Consider the following 21,972-nt stretch of genomic DNA (forward strand, 5'->3'; position numbering starts at 1 on the left):
GATGGAAACTACTTAACAATTCTTGCATTATTAAAGTTATTATCTATATTCCTGTATTCTATTAAGATAATGTCTGATTACTTTGGCCTCCTACTAGTCATCGACGTTTGTAAGAAGACTTTGGAACTAGTTTACTATGAAAGAAACAGTATTTAGTAGTGTTTCTAAATTATTTTTGCAATATGAGTCTACTGATGATATATTATTTATCCCCAAATAGAAGTCACTCAATGATTATACATTTATTACACTGAGACCTTGGATTTGATCAAGTTAGAAATGAAAACACACAAGGACATAAAATATTTGTACCAGTAATAAAGAAAACACATATAACAAAGTTTTTCCTCAGTTTTCTTTATTACAACAATGGAGACACAGAGGTACAGAAAATAAAATGACATTTAATATACTATGAAACACATGCATAGGATTACACATAGTGCTGGATATTATGTCGGGGTTTTAAATAAGAGATGATATTGAAGACAATACATTTATAACACACATTTTTTTTCAAGAAAATAAGCTATGATGAAAACAAATGCAATTAAAATGGTCAGAAACAGTCACTTTAAAACACAAGTGTTATACATAAAATCAGTGTAAGATGTGAGACAAAAATATTCTGAAAGAAGTTCATGAATCATGGATGTTACTTAAAATAGCAATTTTTAATTGCTTGCATTAAAAAAAAGATTAGCTAAGAGATTTATTTCATAGTATCCATTTAGTATACATACAGAATAAAAATAAATATGGTATAATTAAGAAAAAGATTCCATCTCTTAATATATGCAGTGTTCGCAATGTGTAACTGTTATACTTTTTATTAGTTAAAGTGGAATGATAAAGAATAATTTAACTTGAACATACACACATTAAGAAATTTTACAATATACCTAAACTTAATACATTCAATTAGTTAATACTTAAAACGAAAATTAATTCTACTTGAATGAACCTATCTTTAAAAATTAGGTAAAATAAAAGTCCAGCAACGAAGCCATTGGGACATCAGTTTGCAGTTCAGATCAGCATAGATATAGTACTCTTACACATATGTGTTTTCCTTAGTTATTTCACTTTTTTTTCAATTTAGGCTGTGAAATTAGTTAATAGCCATAAAGGAAGAGTGGATTACTACCAAAAATCTTTAAGCAGCTCATAATCTTAGATAAGATAATAAGACCAAAGGTATTTGGAAAACAAAGGATTGGTATTAAACTCCTATCTCTGTCTTATTTCAGAACAATTAAATTAGATTTAAGATTACTGAATTTTTTTACCTTAGATAAGAACTGAGATGTTGCTTAATATAGTGTTATAACCTTTATGTATCTCATCAAGTTTTTAAGTACAATAAATGAGAAATAATACTACAGCTTTATATTTAAAAGTTAAAAAAATGTTAACTCTAAATTTTAATTCTACCAATTTAAATAGTAAACCAGAAGAGATCAGGTTAATTAGATGTTAGGAAGATATTTGGTTTGTTTGTTTAGTTAGTTCTTAAAATTTACTTGCTAATATCTTCTGAATTCTAATATAATTAGAATTATAGTATTAATAGTGATTAAATAATACTCTTTATTTTTTTATGACATAACAGCTGATTTGGAAATGGAATTTTTACCAACTTCAACTTATATTGAAATGATTTCAAGGGCTGTTTGTAGAATATTTGCATCTCCAATCATGTGAAATATGCAAATTTTAGCTATCCATTCAATAATGCAGAAAGGCATTAGCCTTTCTGAAGGTTTTCTGATATATATCCCTACCACGAATGCTAAGATTTTAAAATTTACCAGTTGATCAACAGAAAAGGAGTAGAAAAAATACACCCTATTCATTCATGGTCAGAAATTGAGAGGGAGGAAACAAAACCTAGAGGGGGTGGTAAAAAGAGAGAAAGACAGAGCAATAGAGACAAAGAGGAGGGGAAAAAAAAAGGGAATATAGGAGAGAGAAAGAGAATATTAGAGAGAATGAATTGGAAGAAAGAAGAAAGGAAGAAGGAAGGAAGCAAGGAAACAAGCCAAAATTAGAGAAAACCTACTTCATTTGTACTTATTCAAAGGTTGGTTTGAGCCATAATAAAATACATAAAATGATACAATTAGATATGACCTTCATGATCTTATATCTTTATTCATTAAGTAAAATTACCATATAAGGGCTAAAGAAGATTATAAATAATATTTATTTACGTAGTATTGTAACACACTATTTAAAGCTCTTAATGCTACTAATATCTAAACCAAAACCAAACAGGTGGAAATTTTCCGATAATTTTACATGACTAGAGAGATTTCTCGACTACTTCAAACTGAAAGTATTATTATAGGTAACATTACCTAACTATTCTTGAAAATTAAACCCAGACAGACTTAATGATTGTATTGGTGATATAAATATCTTAAATCACCAAGATAATTTGTAATTTTAAAATTTACTTTTCCATTCTTAGGGTATGTATACCATATTAAGAAATAAAATACTTTTCAGATATCTAAAAGAGTTCATTCAGATCCCAAAAAGATTAATTATGTCTTACATACTGTATTTTCTTAAATATAAATGAATAATCATAAATCCATTTGACTCAAACTATACAACCTATGAAGTACTGCATGTACTTGTATTTTTAATTCTTAATTTAAAAAAATTCTGTGTATTTAATAGTAAAAACGATTTGCAATGAAATTATTTCTGCATGAAATCATTTTATATATACAACTAAAATTATACAAAACTGTTAATCCAATGTCCAGACTATATGTATTTATTGCATTAAAAAAACACTTAAGATATTTTAGGCTAAAAAAAAAAAGAGAAATTAAAAAAAAATAAAGCCATAAGACATATTAACCTTGTCCATGTCTACCACTAATGAATGCATATATATTCATTTGTGTAATTATTTGGAAACAGTAGGAGTGTAGCATTTATAAAATACAGTTATTCCCAATGACTAATATGAGAAGAAAGAGGATGAAAAATGGCCATTGACCTAAATTGCCCATGTAAGAAGTTTTGTAAGAAAGAATTTACTGCTATCTCCTAGGCATAGCCTGTTGGCATATCTGGCCCATGGTATTGGCAAGCCAGTGATCTGAGAAATAATTAGAGTTTTGTCTGAAGTAGAGAAAACAGTAAGACTAAATGATAAAAGGAGACAAGAAGATAGACAAGTAAAGAGCTGAGAGGAGAAAAACAAGGAGATATTCATGTTTATAAAAGAAGTTAATCCTCATGCTCCACATGTGGATACAATAATCATCCTTAAGTAAATCAACCTAAATTTATAACCGGTATAATATGATCAAAACAAACTTCTGGAATGATTTAATATTTGGAGATATGATATACACATCAACAGACATAGACACATACTTCTGATTTTATATAATGATTAACATAAAACTTACCTTAACACACAGTTCACATTTTATATGTTTCAGGCAAAGGATTTTTATTTTATTTAGACCTATAGATAGATACTAATTAGACTGTCAGATTACATGGTTGCATATAACAAAACTAAAACTCAGAGACTTAAAAAGATAATTTAGCAACATTTACATATTTATTAAAATTTTTTTAATCTGAGAAGATAATTTATAATCTCTAAGGTCTCATTTATTGAACTGTTTTAGCTGTACTGTTTAGAATTTTGTGCTTTCCTATTTCCCGTGGAAATAAGCTAAACACAGAGCTTGTATGTTAAGATGTCTGAAGATCTATTTTCAAGAATTTATGCATATCTCAGAACTGTAAAATAACTGCTCTTCTAATCATAACATTTGGTCAAATGAAATATTACTTATTAATTTCAGGATTAAAAACTTGATCTGGGGCACCTGGGTAGCTCAGTTGGTTAAGCATCCTACTATTTCAGCTCAGGTCATGGTCTCATGGTTGTGAGATCAAGCCCCACACTGGGCTCCGTGCTGAGCCTGGAGCCTGCAGCCTGCCTGAGATTCTCTCTTTCCTTCTCTCTCTGCTCCTCCCCACCCCTAAAAAATAGTTCAGGAAAAAAAGTTGATCTGTACTGAGATGTTTACAAAGAATAATGAAGAATTTAATAAGTGTAAATAATTATGCTGAGACAATAAATTTTTAATTTTAAATTCTTTTCTCAACTGTCAAAATATCACTTTAGGTACCACGTAAACTTGACTTTGAGCATTCTTCATACCACTGTTGGTTACTTTGAGTCGTAGAATGTTAAATAAAAAAATCAACTCTGTTATCTTATGAAAGACATATTCCATATTCTCCACAACATTATGTTGCTATCATATACTAGCCTAAATAATTTCTACTGGACTTTCTTGTGGAAACATTTATCTTCTTGAAAAGGTCCAGTCAGATTATGGTAAACAGGAAATATTGTTCCTCGAAGAGTTATTGGAACTCTTTTCTTTCCTAGCGCTTTCTACATATTAGTAACCAACAAATCTACATATCTTCTCCAAAAATAGACATACTATGCACTTATAATTGGTTAATTAATAATTTTAAAATGTTGGCTATGGTCTTTTTAAAAACAGAACATCCCCCAAACTGCATAAGTCTGGAAATTCCTTTGTCTCAGTGGAAGAGAAAGGAAGAAAGCAAAAGCATGTTTAATCTGTGGCTGGGTTACTCCTGCATTCTAAAAGTCTGTTGCTAGGTGAGAAGAAAAAAGGACAGCAGTGGACAGCAGAGTTTAGAAAAGATAATGACAGACTACTAAAGAGAAGTCTAGCTTTAGATCTTACATTATAGGATCCTGTAGCTATTGATTTAAGGAGTAAAATACTTTCATGAAACAAAATAAATAGTTTTTGATGAGTGAATCTCAAAGCCCAAAATCCAATAATTTAATTTCACACATTAGTATGGTCACTCTTGTCATATACATAAACCTGCTTGCTTTCTAATTGTCCTGAATGAGTAGTAAGAATCACTTGCTAGGCAGGGTGTGGTTAGAAGTGAAAAACACAAAACACTTTTCTCATTTTATAATGAATGAAAATTGAACACTAAAATCATTGCTTGTGATAATCCCTCAAATATAGCTTCCTCTGAAAAATGTAGTAACAACTCCTCATCTCAATTTCATCTTCTTGCAAGCAGTAGCTAAAATATTTGCTTCTCTCTCTGGTCTTTACAAAGAAACTGACTCTTTGTGTCCAGGAAGTTGTAATAAAGAAGTATACATATATGTTGTGAGAAAATCAATACTTGATGCCAACTCATAGCACAATCCATATCCAGTGAACAGAGTGCAACTTTTTAAACACATTCATATGTAGATTACTAAATTGGATATTTTAAAGTTAGTGTTCAAATTTAAAAGAAGAAAACTATTTCATTTTTATTTCTTATGATATTTTAGGCCAAAAAAATGAAAATAGGCAGCACAGTACGGATACATATCTAATATAATAAAAGCTGTTAGCTTTTGTTGTATATAAATGGTAAACACCATGAAATTTTATAAACGTCCATAAAGTTGGAAATTTACATTTAAAAGAATAACAATTAAAACCAATATAAAAGATCCACAATTCTACATAATAAAATACAATGTATGGTCATGGATATTGAATTATTTTTGCAAAATAATCAAATGAGAGAAGATTAGATGTAGCAAATGCTTAAGTTCCAAGTAAGAGTGACATGATATTTAACAAGGTCAACTTTAGAAACTAAAGGAAACTTCAGAATGAAGCAAGTTATGCAATGAACTGCATCCGGGAAGAAACAATCCTGATTCTATTTCTTTCAGTGATTTTCTGACAAATTATCTACTTTAAAGGTTGACAATTTGGGGAAGGGAAAATAGGCTAATTGTTCATGAGTGAAATACATGCATAATTAGTTGGACCACAGAAAAACTTTCATCATAATATGAGATTAGCCTTGTAAATTTGCAGGGCATGAAAGTAAATATCATATAACAACAACATTAAAACATCCAAGACAAACTGAGGGCTATAATGAAAGAAAACCCAGCAGCATTCAGCTGCCATGACTGGCTTCCATTTTCGCCTTTATTCGCTTCACAGCATTTATCTGCATGACGGAAATTGTTTTTGAAAATAGAATAAGAATAAAATAATTAAGGAAAAAAAGAGTAGAGTTACAACATGAAAGTAAAGAAAAAGAAAAAAGTGACAGTGGGAAAGAAAAAAAAAAAGAGAAAATAATTAATGCAAGATTTACACAAAGCCATTACAAATTCCTACAAAAAAAATTATTTTGATACAAGAAAAAGAATGGCTAAAATCTGTATACAACTTCTAAATAGTTGTCACATATTTAAAACATAACTGAGTCTCAATATTAATAAAGTTTATTTCACATAAATCAGACAGTTGTTCTGTCATTGATTCTTTAGAAATAAGTATCTTATTTATTCTTTATTGAAGATACAACTTATGAGTGAGAAGGCACCTGTCATTTCACTGTGCTACTGGTAAATTCACATTGCTACTGTAAATATGAATTCATCATATTCTATAATGTTTACAGATATTACTTTTTGCTACCATCATATCTGAGAATAAATATTTAATAAAAATAGTTACGTTTTTAACAATGAATAAGCTACCAAGATATATCCATGAAAATGACATATTCATAACGGAAATTTGCTGTAAGGGTAGAAGCAAGGAGCATTGACCCAACTGACCATAAGCATGGTCTAGACATATGTCATTGTACCACTTTAAAAATAATTTTGAGAACAAAGGATCATGAAAATATACTTTTTCATTATGTGCTAAATTCAAAGGAATATTGTTTTGGGTATAGTATTAATATTTAGCATTGACTGAGATTTCCAAATAGTTAAAATAAAAGTCTCTCCAATTTTAACTGAACTTTAATTTCACCATTGTTTTAGAATTTCTCTAAAGTATGTTCTGAACAGATCATAAATTTAACTTTAAGAAAACATGTTTGCATTTGCCATGCACTTGAATGTGTTGTTTTTGTGTTCATGTTGAGTTATTCAGAACTGCAAGGGTATACTAGTGTGGCTTGGAACTAGACTGAGTGCCATCAAAATAATTTTACTGTACAGTTCATTAGAAGTATAACGAAAAACACCATGTAAATACACACACACACACACACACACACACACACACACACACACACACACCTGAACATTTTTAACAATTTATTTAGTGGTGGTGATTTATATAATTTCTTTGTCAGCTTCTTATATTTGAGGAACTCTCATAGATGCGTTACATGCTTGAATTCAGATGATAGAATTGTTTTACCATCAGATCTAAACAATGCATGAATGGAATTGTTTGTCATCAAATTATATTGATAATGTTAAAATTAGACATGTGTTCAATTCATAGCAACAAAATCAGAAAAAGGAAGCAATTACTAAAAGAAAAATGGTCTTTTTTTGGTTAAAAAACCGGTATTAAAAATGTCATAAACCAAAAGAAATGGTGGGAAATGCTTTTCAAAATAAATTCATCTCCAAGGATTTTTAAAAGAGTAGTATATTTAGTAATAAAAATTACAGAATGAATCAATAAATGTCATTTTATCAGGTTCTTGTTTATAGATTTATAATCATTTTATAAGAATTAATTTGTCATAACTATTCAATATTCTCATTGTTTATAAATAAATGAGATGGAATTATGCTGTATGAATATTCCAAAAGGGAATACAATTGTGATTTTGCACTCTATTTCTATGTAAATCAACAAATACATCTTTCAAAATAAACACGTTGAGAGTGAAAATGAGAAAATATTATTCATCACAAAGTATCTTTTAAATCACAATAATAAACTATGGAGAAATGTGGTATCCACTAATGTACATGCATAAAGAAACCATTATTATCAACGTAATATGTAATATATGAGTTTAAGGTGAGCATATTGTTAAAAAAATAGCTCTTCAGCCCAATGAATACATGTATTCTATAGCCTGCTGCTTACCAAAAATTAAATACATGGAATGCACATAAGCGATGACTTTCTAAATTCAAAAGCCCATAAACTTATTTAGACAATTTACAATGCATGCTACCAAAAATGAATTAAAACTAATTTGTAAAGTTCACATCTCCTAAAACTTGAATAAAAAGACTTAAGGTCTGCTAGTTTATTACAGAGAACTCATTTCAGATTTGAGCTTGAATTTATAATATTTATTTTAAAATGGAATAAGAAATTATAAAGCCACAAGAATAACTTTGATGAAGATGTATGAAGATCATTTTCCTCATTTTACCAATACGTAATTCTAACTCTATAGGATGTTGTGGGTGTAAAGTCTCCCAAATTCACCATCACCCATCACAGTCTTTAAAACCGCCCCATGAAACCTTCTACAGCTAAACTGAACAATTTTTAAACTATAAAGGCATGCCTTTAATGTGGCTTTCCACGAGGCTTTAGCAGTCAGTGGATTCTTAAAGATGAATTAATCTTTTATTATTTCTCCTTTTCCAGGAAGTGGCTAATTGCTTTGTATCAGCAACACAGTTTAATGGGGGAAGAAATATGTCTCCTATCTTCTCCAATAGCTTTGTCTGACTTCTCCTTGACCACATGATCTGCTTCATCAGTTGTGAAACACATTCCAGCTTTTTTCATCCTAAAGTCCTTCTGACACTGTTTCCCCTCCCTCCCCTCTCTGCTCATCTTCATAATTACAGTCTTCTTATTTTTCCAGGAATTCTACAACATCTTACTCTCACTGGGTATGGTGGTGTGGTTTCCTCTTCCTGTATAATATCACAGTTCCTTTGGGCACAACTCTTAATCCTCTATTCCTTAGTAACCCAAGAAGTACACCTTGAACATCGATGCTGCGCTCATCACCCTTCTAGGGTGACATCAATGAGTATTTCAGACACCAACTCTTTTTCATAGAGATAAGGCATTACACATTGTGTGATTTTATCCTCACCCAGGCCTCAAGTACCATTCACCTGTTAATGTTATCACCATAATATATATTTCCAAGCTATGACTGTCTTCTCATCTTTATACACACACATATAACTACTACTTGACATTTCAAACTTAATGGATACCAAACTGAAAAGAAACTCAAAAGTCATCAATATCTACTGAATTGAATCTATTACACATGTAAGCTTAACCTAAATACACATTGTGTCCAGGATTTATTCATGGCTTTCTTTTTCTACTGCCATCATTATTTTTTCAAGCGTTCCTGTTTATCCATCTCTTTCTTTTACCCATATGAGCAAGATAAATCTGTCTATAATTCCTATCTATTCATATAACACCCCTGTTTCAAACGACTTCTTACTGTTTTTAGGATCTCTTTTAAAAGTGTTTATGTAGTTTTCAGAAGACCTGGGATTATCTGGGTCACAGGTCCCTCTCTATCCTTATCTTTGTTCACACGGTTCCAAATCTCTTCAGTAATGTTTTTTCAGTTCCTAAAGCAGATCAATTTCTTTTTTCTTTTAGAGATTTCTTCCATATATGACACCTTCCCCAGAAGGCTCATTTCCTGTGGGTTTCTTCAGGAAAGGTATTTTCTAAGGGAACGCTTCCCTTGCCCCTACCTAACCCCCCCCCACCATCACAAGTTAGGTATAATTGCCAACCCCCTCATGGCAGCATATGGCACCAGCCTGTCTCTTAGTTGTAATTGTTTAGTGGTTATTCTAACGTTAATTTTATGTCTATCTTCCCTACTAGACTGTAAAGTCTTTGAGGGCAGGCGCCAGTTTTGTACTTTTCACAGGTCATTCCTTTATACTCATTTCAGTCCTTGTCACAAAGCAAAACCCCAATAAATATCTGGAACAAATGAATGAATTTTACCATTGAAGAACCAGAAGTAACTCGCTTGACTAAGAGGAAATGCATATTGAGAGAAATTAAGTGACAACAGCAAAGCTGAAACTATAAACCATAATTCTCTCCATTTTCCTTCTAGGTACCGCCTGCCCACAATGTGATTCTGAAATTGGAACAAAACATGTTTTTATAGTAAATGTATCATAATATATCTTAGATATTTTTGTGCCTATATATGCATGTTTGTGTGTGTATAGATGTGTATATATATACAAACACACAAACATACATATATGTATATATATATGTGTGTATATATATATATTCTTATTTATTTACCCTATTGTCCATACCTATTTTTGTTTTTTATTAACAATATTTTTTAAAAAAATAGTAAGGACTCTGGAAGTATAATATAAACAAACCTGTCTAAAATTGATTATTTGTTTTACAGTTTGTGTTTTACTTATAAACTGTTATTAAAATGTCACCTTCTAACTTCATACAATATTAATTTTTATCCTGATAAAAACAATTATTTCCTCCAAACACATGAGCTAAATTAAAGATTTAGGAAAATGGGAATACACAGTTGCAACCCACCTTTGAAGATTCTGACTCAGATTCAGAATCATATTTATATTATGTTGCTGATATTTGCATAGAGGATAGTTATTACAAACATAAAACATTATATTGTAGAGTTATTGATGTATCAAACTCACAGAGACAATGAATTTGATAGCATATTCAACCATTCTTCTTGGGTCTATCATCTTATAAGGGTATTGGATTTGTCATATGACTAAGTAGCTCTGACCTTGAACAGATCCCTTAACCTTCCAAATTTATATTTGTAAAATGAGTATAAGTCTTCCTTGTTCAATACAGATTCAGAGATATATGAATGAGATAATGGGATAATAAATGCAAAAGTGATTTGTAAATAAAAAAAAACCGTTATAACATGATATCAAAATTAGTTCTAGATGCTCCCAACTTCCTACTTTCAAATTATACTTGGAAGCACTTATTAATTAATGCTACCAATACAAAGCAAAATATCAATTATTTTTAAAACATATAAGCAACAGTAATTATTTTATAATAGAAAGACTAACTGTATAAAGATGCTTTCAATTAAAAACAGATGTGTGATATCACAAAATCATAATAATGAGATTAATATCCATTTGAAGTTACAAAAGTGTTAAAGAGCATGACTGAACTGACAAACTATTTTTTCCCAGTCTCAAAAATGTTATATACCAATACTCTAATATGACTTCAATAAGCCATGCTTATGAATATGCTCCTTTCAGCTCTACATATATACACATGAAGAATATATGTATGTTACATATATTTATACATATTTGCATAAAATTTACCTGTAAATATTACAGATATATTTAAAGGACTGATAAATGTTAAAATATAACCCATGTGACAACTCAAAGTTAAATAAGACTACAAATCAGGACAAATTCTTGGATCTTTACCTCTATAGCATGTATCTGAAAAAAAAAATGTTAATATCCTTCCTGTGGACTTTGATAGTATTGCTAGCATATAATCACGGAAGCACTGTTACTTAATAAAGGCAGAATCCACCAGGGTGCTGTGAAGACCAATATAGCATGTCCTGCAATGTTGTAAGCCTCCTTGAAACTCTAGTTATAGTTTTTTTCTGGGACTACCTCTGTGGCTGTTTCTGCCTTACTATGTGACTGATTCTATCTTTTCTAAATTCAACTTGTTTGATCTGTTATGGATGGTGTCATCATCTTTGACTGCATTTTCCCAAAAGTGAAGGACCAGCCTTCACGTGTTTGGTAGAGATGTTGTCTTCTTTACAAAAGATTTTCTGGTCTCAAAAGAAGTCTTTCATGTCGACTTTTGACACTTCACTCTTACCTTCCATCCTGTCCCTCTGTTCGTTCTCTCCTCACTACTTCAACCACTGAAATTGTCATGGTGTATTTACAAGTTAATAATAACCCCGTGGCAAGAATGATTTAGGAACTCTTGAGTAAGACATGTCACAATAATCATGATTGGAACTCAGAATTTATACTTCCTTCTATAAAATTATAGAAGAAATATATATAAAAATATCTTTATATATATACAAAAATATATAAAATTTTCCTTAATTGAATATTAAGGAAAAATCCACAGGAGTTGCAAAAAGTTGGTATCCTATTTGTTTTCATCCTAAGAAAGCATAGAGTTTTGCTTACCTTTAATAATGTTGGGCTTTGGTGGCATGCTGAACTCATAGACTGTCGGTTCTGAATATCCCAATCTGTTGGCGGCTGTAATTTGAACTTCATACCCCATTGTCCACTGTAGATGCTCCAAAATAATGTGGTCTTTATTTCCCTGAACCTTTTTCTCTAGCCACTGATCTTCTTTATCTTTCTGTAGAGACAACACAAATATATTTTGTAAATACCCATACACTAAAGTTGTGGTTTTTAAAAAAATTAATTTATCTTCAGGTGGAACAAATAGTTTTATTAATAACAAAAAAGATATTTTACCATTGACAGGGATAAATAAAGTTGCTTTATCAATGAAGTCATTTCTAAGAATTTTCTATAAAAAGTTTAATGTTTTTATTTTAGCCAAAGGGTGATGATTTCATAATTAAGTCTTGACAATTCAGTGGTTGATAATTCATCTTTGTTGATTTTATTTTTATTTCACAGACATCAGTTTGCTGTTTAGCCACTTTTTGACTGTTAATAGTCATATAAACAGAAAACATTAAACATGATTTACAGAAAAAGCCTAGTATATCCATTAAATTAATTGCCAGAGACTATTGTTTAAATTTTGAGGTGTGTGTTGGGGGACATAAAATGTAGCCTGGATATTTTTTATATATGTAATTTACCACTAGTATTTTTATTAATTTCTGGTGTTTTAGACTCATAGTATAACAACATATAAGAAAAATTATTACCTGTTAAAATGTTAGTAGCATCAGAAAAAAAAATGTTATGCTCCCCTTGAACATTCTACACTTAAATCCTGATTCTTTTTCTAAAATAAATGTTTTAAATAACATATTTCAATTGCCCTTTATTTGAAAAATATACTATGATTATAATTAACACAGAAAGAGTTCATATATATATAATTTAATGAATTATATATAAAGATTATATATATGTAAAGAGTATATATATATATATATATATATATATATATATAATTTAATGAATTAAACAATTTTAAACAATGTTAACATTTGGTTGTGCCATGTTAACCATTTAAACACTGGCAAGTTCCTTAACTTCTTTGCTTTATTTCTCTTATCTCTATTACAGAATAATAGTAATCAGCTGCCTTTGTCAGCTTTCATATGGGAACAGTGAGGAAAATCAAGTACTTTGGATAGTCCAGGGCCTTAGGGATCATAAGCACTTAACTAATGACAGCTATTATTAAGGAGAACCTATTTTCATAATAACTGTATGAAAATAAAATAATATTTTTCTACAATGATGTCTTTAATAAATCATTACTGCAATTGTAAACTTCAATTTCCCAGAGACATAATTGTAAGTAAATTAGAGCCTGGCAATAGTAATAGATAGGTAGATAGATAGATAGATAGATAGATGATAGATGGTGATAGATAGATAGATAGATAGATAGATAGATGGTACATAAATGACATATAGAAAATATTATATCTTTTTAACCTCAGAGACAAGCCCAGTATTACTTTATGTTGGGCCAATATTTTACAATGTGTCTTTAACAATAAAGCATAACAATGTTTCCTGCATTTATGATGAAAAATGAGGATTTATGCTCCAAAATCAAGTTAAATGCATGACTGCATTAAACTGATGGACTACAAACATGAATTATCCATTCAGAGGAGACAAGAAGACATTATTATTTTGATGCCATACAATGATTCTATTTTCCTACTTAATTATTTTTGGTTACATAGAAGTTTTTTATTTTTTTTATTTGCACCACCTATTACAAAGGAATGTTAGCCTATTTTGATTTCTCTTCTAAAACTAAAGATACTAACACCCCTAATGAAGCCATGGGTTTCGGGAAAGCACCTAAAAGTTTAGGATAAACAAGAAGCATTTTCTTTGCTTTTTGAAACTTATCAATGGATTAAGTTTATATATTGTTTTCCAGTACTATTTAAGGTATTATGAGATGTACTGAAAAGGCATTGGAAAACCGGATAGTTTGGGCCAGGATATTTGTAAATTGGAAGTCACTAAATGACTAGTAAGGCTAAGAAAAGAAGTAAGGTGTGCTTTTGAAATGCTTAGGACAGCTGTACCAAATAGCCATGATTTTCCCAACACCTTTCAATTCATTCATCAATTGTTCATTCAGCCTTTATTGGGGAGTGGGGCTATACTAGAACTATGAACACAATAGTGAACAAGACATATACAATACCCTCACCTTGGAGTTTACAAGCCAGTCCAAAATAAAGACATGAGCTCTTTGAAAGACCAAGGATGCTCTGGGAGCATTAAAGAGGGAAATTTATTCAATAGAGTCCAGGGACTAGGAATGTCTCCTCTGGGGAAGTGATGTCACCCTCAATGGAAATAACAAACCCCAGTGCATTTTTCATTTGTCTTAACCTACTTAATAAAAAGAAGTGATCTTCTTTCACAGAAGTATAGATGCAAAAATAAACACAATGATTAAAAATCTCAGAAAGATGTACAACCACTGAGAGATATAAAAATGTACACTATAGGTTCATTATTTTCAGTAAATGTAAAAACACTGTAAGTATTGCCCAAAAATCTAAAGCTAAAAACATTTATTAAAAAATAATTTTAGATGATATTATACATATATGTGCATATACATATGCATTCCATACATAGACACAATAAAATCTATATAACATAAAAATCTGATTATTCTACACTGTATATAGGAAGGTGAACTGAAAGGTTAGATAAAGACAAGAGGTATACAAAGGAGTAGAGAGTTTCCCCTACAGCCTTCATTTTATTCCAATAAATTCCATAAATTCTATATAACTATTTTTATTCTCATCTTGGTGAGAATGAATATTTTTGTGAAGATTCAGAATCAAGTTTTGCTTTGAATCTTAGTGGAGATGTGGATTACCCAGGATAAAATTTATTCTTCAGAGGGATGGATAGACTTCATGTCCTTCACGTAATCCTCAAAAAGCCTATTTCTGGGAATTGAGAATTTGAAGTGAAACTTCCTGACAAGCACAAGACATGCAGATAGTCTCTTTTGAATTACCCATCATTTAACTCTTAATTGTTGAAGCCCTTAGCATGATAAATTAAAAGCCCCTCCATCACTTTAGATAGTTGGACTGATGGCATAAGGAACCAAAGGGAGTTCTAATATTTCCCCCAATTTAAGTCAATTTCATTTTCCATTCAACATTAGACAAGGAGGCTTTTTAATCCCCTAATTGCTATTCCCAGGGAATAGGAAAAAAATTAAAGTGGGTGTTACCAAATACTCCCCTAGGTATCAAAATCTCAATTATCCATTTGTGGAGTGCCTAATTTACAGAATTTAAATGCCTAGGGAATAATTTAAGATAATCTAGTTGCAAAATGTTCCCCTAGGTAACTTAATGAGATGATTTGCTGAATAGGGCTATTATTAATAAGCCAATTAAATGTTGAAGGGCAGCTACTGAAAGAAAAATGGTCATTTTGTTTTGATATAGCTTCTCTTAAGCAATCTTTTTTTTTCTTTTTTTTTTTTTTCAGAAAATAGATAGGGCCAAATGACAGTTAAGAGCTTTCCTTAATAGTTATTTTAAAATTGTAGTATCAGCATACAGGGAAATATTTGCCATCACTGTATGGAGAGGAGAACTGAGAAGAGATAAAAGAGGGTTTTTTTTGTTTGTTTGTTTGTTTGTTTGTTTGTTTGTTTTTGCACAGGACTCCTGACTGCTTTTATTTATAACAAGAAGTAATTCACTCATCCTTTTTGAAGTCTCAGGAAATATATGGGCAACATCATCTTAAATGAAAACTAAATAAATATAATAACAGAGGACAATAGAGGAGGTGAGCTTATACTAACTAGATTGATTTTAAGGTTCTTGTGACTCCCATGTGTTATGCTTTAAGATTTTCTGTTTGCATATAAGGTAGTTTCTGGTTCCTGGATTTCCTGGTAGCAATGATTCAGCTATTCAATACTTATATGACTTTACAAAGGGCCCCAGAATTCTCTACAGTTCCGTTCATTACTCTGAATATGAGAGAAGTGATTTAGCAATCATACACGTACACACACACACACACACTCATGCATGCACACATACACCCCAATGTGATTTGAAAAGATACAAAATTTGGAGAGTTTTAGTAAAGTTCCAAATTCTACTTTCTTTCCTTTTAATTGAAGTATAATAGGCTAAGACTGTAATTTCTCGGAGTGCCTGCGTGGCTCAGTGGGTTAAGTGACCTACTTCGGCTCAGGTCATGATCTCGCGGTTCATGAGTTAAGCCCCACATTGGGCTCTGTGCTGACAGCCTGGAGCCTGATTTGGATTCTGTGTCTCCCTCTCTCTCTGCCCACCCCCAACCCACTCACTCTCTGCCTCTGTGTCTCTCTCAAAAATAAATATTTTAAAAATTCCAATTTTTCTTTTCTATTATCCTAACTGATTCAAATTGCCTTTGTTTCATGTCTTAAAGCTTGATAAAATTTTGTAAACTGGACCCTACTACTTAATCTATTGTTAGTCTCCATGACCCATGTGTTTCTTTAGGGAAAACTAAAATCTAATTTTCTTATTCATCACCTTCTGTGTTCTCATAACCCATAAAAATTCACCCAGTGTAAGTTTTTTTCCTCTTGCATCCATTGTTTCTCATATTTATTAATCTAGTTATACAATTACTTAAAATTGTTCAACAGAGTCTTATTTACTCATTGATTCATTGATGCATTTATTCATTCAGGTAACAAATAGTCTTTTTGAAGTTATGAATAAAACCCATCCTCTTCATAGCAGCAAAGAAAAATTATCAAAAAGCTTAGGACTCTTCAATGCCCATAGTTATTATTTGAAAATATTTCAAACTTATTCTGATGGTTTTAAATAAATTTCAGAGTACTCACCTAAACACAAGCTAATCATAAATTGTTAATATTATTGATAATTAATCAGAAAATAAGTTATCTCAACAACAAGAATTCAATTTTACCTTTTTTTTTTTTTTTATTTTAAGACCTTTTTCAAAATTATCTTTTCCTTTCTATGGCCATTGAGATACAACCTTCCAGACTCCAAATAGCTTAAGAAGGTCAATTAAGACTCAGAAACATATGCTAGAGCACTGTTGCTAGTCCCTGAAGTAACTTCTTCACAATTGATTTTAAGCAACCAATTTTCTTTAGCCCTTCTTAGCTCAGGAAATTTATTTAATGTGAACACTAAGTGATAGTTATGATCCCATAGCTATCATCAAATTAGGAAGAAAACAGTGAAAAACTCATGGAAGCATGTAAAAAACTATTTATTAAATTATATGGAGTTACATTGACTCTACAAAATAGATGTAAAATATTCTGTACATAAGGTAACTTCTTTCATTTTTCCAAACACATTATGAGATTAATAAGCTTGTTTTTATTCTCCAAATACATGGTTTAATCCTACTGACTTACTGTTAGAGACATTAATTTTCCCAAAGAATCCACAGAGACATATAATTCTGCTTTTACCAATCTAGTTCTGTTCTAATAAATTCTGTCTTCTTAATGAGTAACTGAACAAAGCCATGTGCTCTATCTACTATACGATAACATAGAATAGTATGTGTTTCCTCATCTACATTAAGTTACACATTCTCTACATTAGGATATGATTTGTCTGGTCCTCATCCCCATGAAATGCAGCTTCAATAATTATATTCAGTGTTTGCCAGAAATCAACACTCGATCTTGTTGTTTCTAGATTATAAAACATCTAGTCTCATGCACATGGGGAGTTGAAAGATAATGTCTAACAAGCAGTCAAGTGAAATATCCTTATGATGTTGCTTACTTTCTAAATTCCACTATTTGGTTTCCATAGAGGTTATCCAATTAAAGCATGCACTGCATATGGATATATAATTTTTCAAGTTATTCAACTGCAGTTTAGTCCACTGTGGAATGCAGGGAGTTTGACAAACAAATAGATGAAGTGGCTTGGAATCATACAAAGAGAACAGATGATTAAAAACCTTTCTGAAATCGTTACTATTTCAATACAAGTGCAAATACCAAGGCAAATACTGCTACAAATATCTAGCCACCAAATCTTGAACATGCAAGTTTTTAAATGTGAAGAAGTCATCTGTTGAGAAAGAAAGTGTGGAGAAAACGATTCCTTCCTAAAATCTGCTATTGTTTGGCTATAGTAACATAATCTACACTGAATTATGGAATTTCCTACTGGACCTGTAAAGCTTGAAGTTTATAGGATGGAGAAGGAAGAGGAGGAAGGAAAAAAAAAGTAGAAATATGGAAGTTATTTCAATGTGTGGGAGTAGAAAGCATACCATAAATGATATGGAAAAGAGAAAGTAGATCAGAATGGCTGTACTTTGGAGGCACAGAGGTGGCTAACTGAAGTGAGATGGGACAGTGTCTGAGGGGCTGATATAATCTCCATAGGCAGATTCTAATTCAACCCTTAGTGCTGCAGAACTCTTCAGATTATAAAGTCTTATGTTCTGATATCTGTTCCCCATGCCCATCAAGTTACCCACATTCTGTAAGGTTCAGTTTGCCCATTAAAAAGTAATAAAAAGTATTACTTTATTTTTTGGTGCAGTCGACACACAATGTTATATGCATCTCAGGCGTTCAATCAACATAGTGATTCAACAAGTTTATACATTATGCTATGCTCACTGCGGGTATAGCTACCATCTTCCCAGACACATCACATCTCTATTACAATATCATTGACTATTCCTTATAGTGTGTCTTTTAGACCAGTGACTTAGTCATTCCATAACTGTGTTTCCCACTTCCCTTCACTTTATTAGTGGTATATGTATATATATATATATATGTATGTACATATATATATATAATTCATAAATAAAGAAATAAATAAAAACAGATATTCAAGTGTGAGAAATGCCCTCCTTGAAACACAAAGGGATGGAGAGGAATTACTTTTATAAATCTTGCCATAGGAGCCTAAAATTCTGTTGCTAAAACAGTGTTCCATCCTAAAGCATTAGTAAGTCTGATAACACAGTCATTGATTATCAGTCAATGGTAGCTATGTTTTAATTATGCAACCAATTATTTTCATTATGATATTTAAAAACAAACCCCTAGCACTTTTTCAAAGTTAGAAAGGGCTGGGGATTAGAAAGAGGAGGGGTATGGCAAGACAGAAGTAAGATGGAATTGAGAAGGGACTGAAACCTTCTTTTCCTGGTAGGGTAAAAAATGATATTTAGTAAATAGGAGAAACAGGGCTTTGCTACTATTAGTTTTGGAGGGGGAGAGAAGGGAAAAAGAATTGAAGGTACAAATTTATTGAAAATCAAATCTGTCTGTGTTCCAATTTTAATCTGCTCTAGGCAACATTTTTGGTTTCAATAATGATCGGGGACACAACTGGCAATATAAAGAGTGGGGGCAAGGATACTAAACATTCTGTAATGGGAGGTAGATATCTGGATGGCCCACTATTCTACTACTCAAAATGCCAATACTGTGTCCTTTGAGATACACAGGATTCATGACAGGTAACCATTGTTATGAACTGAATTGTGTTCCCCCCACAAATTTATATGTTAAATCCCTAACCTCCAATGTGACTTTGTTAGGAGATGTAGCTTTAAAAGTTTTTTTTTAACGGTTATTCATTTTTAGGAGACAGAGAGAGACAGAGTGTGAGTGGAGGAGGGGCACAGAGAGAGTGAGATACGGAATCTGAAGCAGGCTCCAGACTCTGAGCTGTCAGAACAGAGCCCGACACGGGGCTCGAACTTGTGGACTGCGAGATGATGACCTGAGCCAAACCGACTTGGATTGGACACTTAACCAACTTAGACACTTAACCGACTGAGCCACCCAGGCGCCCCTCCAATATCCAACTCTTCAGAAAGGATATGTCAAACTTCACCTTTAGGTAAAAATTACATTTATAGAAAATATGTTAGACATATTTTTATAACTCCTTATTGCATCTCAATGTTCACCATGGAATTTTATTGGAATTACCTACAAATTCTTATCATCCACCTGTATTTTATGCCATAAATTCTTCTGGGTCCAATTGTGGGCCACAATCTGCATGTGAGGTCTATTCTCCCAGTCCAATTCATGAATTCTGTTCAGGCCTATGACCCATAGAGACTCTTTCCCTTCCAAAGAGTTTCCAGATGGTCAAATAAGAATGGCCATGAAACCTGGCTTGAGTAGCATGAAACAATCAAATTCATAGAAAGACTGGTGAGCCATTCAGAGCTATTTTAGGGTAGAGGCATGAAGCCTTCATAGACAATTAGCCACAAAACACCCACAGCTGCTCATCATTCCCAGCATGAAACCTGCAACAAAGAGGGGTCCTGGCTAGTAATCTTAAATTTAAAGGATGATGTCTAAAATTAATTATTTAAATATGTTTTTCAAAATCAAACTCCTTTTTTACCTAACCTTTAAAACTTAGATATTTGAATTAAAAAGACTATTAAATTTAGAAAATTATGAATTTGTGGGAAAATAGTTAAGATTCATCAACATACTATTAAGGAGCAATTACTTAAAAGACTATAATAAGCTAGGGAAGTATTAAAATAAGCGTCCAGTAAACATAAACATAAAATTGACACTGCATTATAGGGATCATCATAAATGTTAATAAATAAACTTCACAAAATTTAATTTAAAATTGTGTTTCACTTTTAACATATTCCACAGCAGACACAAATAATGAATGGTACTTATGGCAAAGTTGTTAAGAGAAGTCACTTTTAGTGGCCTTTGGTATAATTTTCAGCCAAAGGCAAAGTCCATTGGGCTACTTTCTTTACCATTCTGCAACCAGAAGATGTTCTTTATCTCCTACATATCTAAGTCCCGTGACGGGTCTTAGCTGTCCAAGATCCCATTTTAGCCAGTGTTATTAAACTTGAAAAAAAAAAAAAAACCTTCTTCCTCAAGCTCAATGTGGCCATACTTTGTTAAATGTTGATTAGGGTTAATTTGTTTTTTAATGAAATGATTAATACCAAACAATTAAGGTATTATTTAAGGCATTAATAACTTAATTCATAAAAATAAAGAAAATAATGTAAGTATTTTGATACAATAGCTAAATAATTACCTACAATAACTAAAATTCAGAACAGGGGCTTAGCTTGAAGTTACTAATATCAAGCAGAATGGAAAATGAAAATATCCTGCTAAACTTGTCAGAAAAACAAGGGGAAAATGTTATTTCATTTCTCAAATGTTGCAAAGTTTAAAAATCACAAGATTTATACCATGTCATTATTCTGATGATCAATGATGCGATTTTACCAAAGGAAAGGCAAGTATTTCACAATTTACAATGATGAATTTCAGCAATGGACAATTAGCAGTCGAATTCTTATGAGAACTGTTTATCATTGTTACTTAATGTGCATTCTCGCCCAATATGTCAATGAATCGAATGCAAATTTAATGCAATTTGAAAACATCTTACAAACGATAATAAAAAAGGTACTTACACTTCTATATTTTACAATGTATTCCAAAATAGGGGCCCCTCCATCATCTTGTTTGGTGATACTGAGTTTAAAGCTCTTCCCACTGCTTGGCTGCCCATGTATGGATGGAGGACTTGGTTCACCTAAATAAACAATACAACATCCTTTATTTTTACACGCATCTCAGAAACCTAGAGAAACTGAATTTCAATAAAGAGAACACTGTCATGTAAAAAAAAAATGATTTTAACCTGAATTTACCATTTTTCATTTGCCCTTTGTTGTAATAAAACCCTGATCCTTTCTCCCCACCCAAGAAACAGTAACATTCACAAATCTAGAAGTGACATGACAAAATCGTGATACCTGAGAACCAAAATATTATTTATATTGATGTGCAAATGTTCTGAGAATAGTATTGCATTATA

At 31.5% G+C, this 21,972-nt stretch overlaps 1 protein-coding gene across 3 annotated transcripts in view; it reads right to left on the reverse strand.

The window, feature by feature from the left end:
• NCAM2 (neural cell adhesion molecule 2) overlaps nucleotides 1-21,972 on the reverse strand; it is a 520,619-nt gene that overhangs the window by 34,926 nt on the left and 463,721 nt on the right. For 2 of the 3 annotated variants that reach the window (XM_045501591.1, XM_045501590.1), the window contains 2 exons: nucleotides 21,566-21,687; nucleotides 12,062-12,242 (listed from right to left, as the gene is read on the reverse strand). In XM_045501591.1, the coding sequence (XP_045357547.1) occupies nucleotides 12,062-12,242; nucleotides 21,566-21,687 (303 nt within the window). Of the gene's footprint in view, nucleotides 1-338; nucleotides 6,070-12,061; nucleotides 12,243-21,565; nucleotides 21,688-21,972 lie in introns of those variants that run through there. The other variant, XM_045501592.1, reaches the window with a different exon arrangement.

Source organism: Leopardus geoffroyi, chromosome C2 (assembly GCF_018350155.1).
Source record: "Leopardus geoffroyi isolate Oge1 chromosome C2, O.geoffroyi_Oge1_pat1.0, whole genome shotgun sequence".
NCBI lineage: Eukaryota > Metazoa > Chordata > Mammalia > Carnivora > Felidae > Leopardus > Leopardus geoffroyi.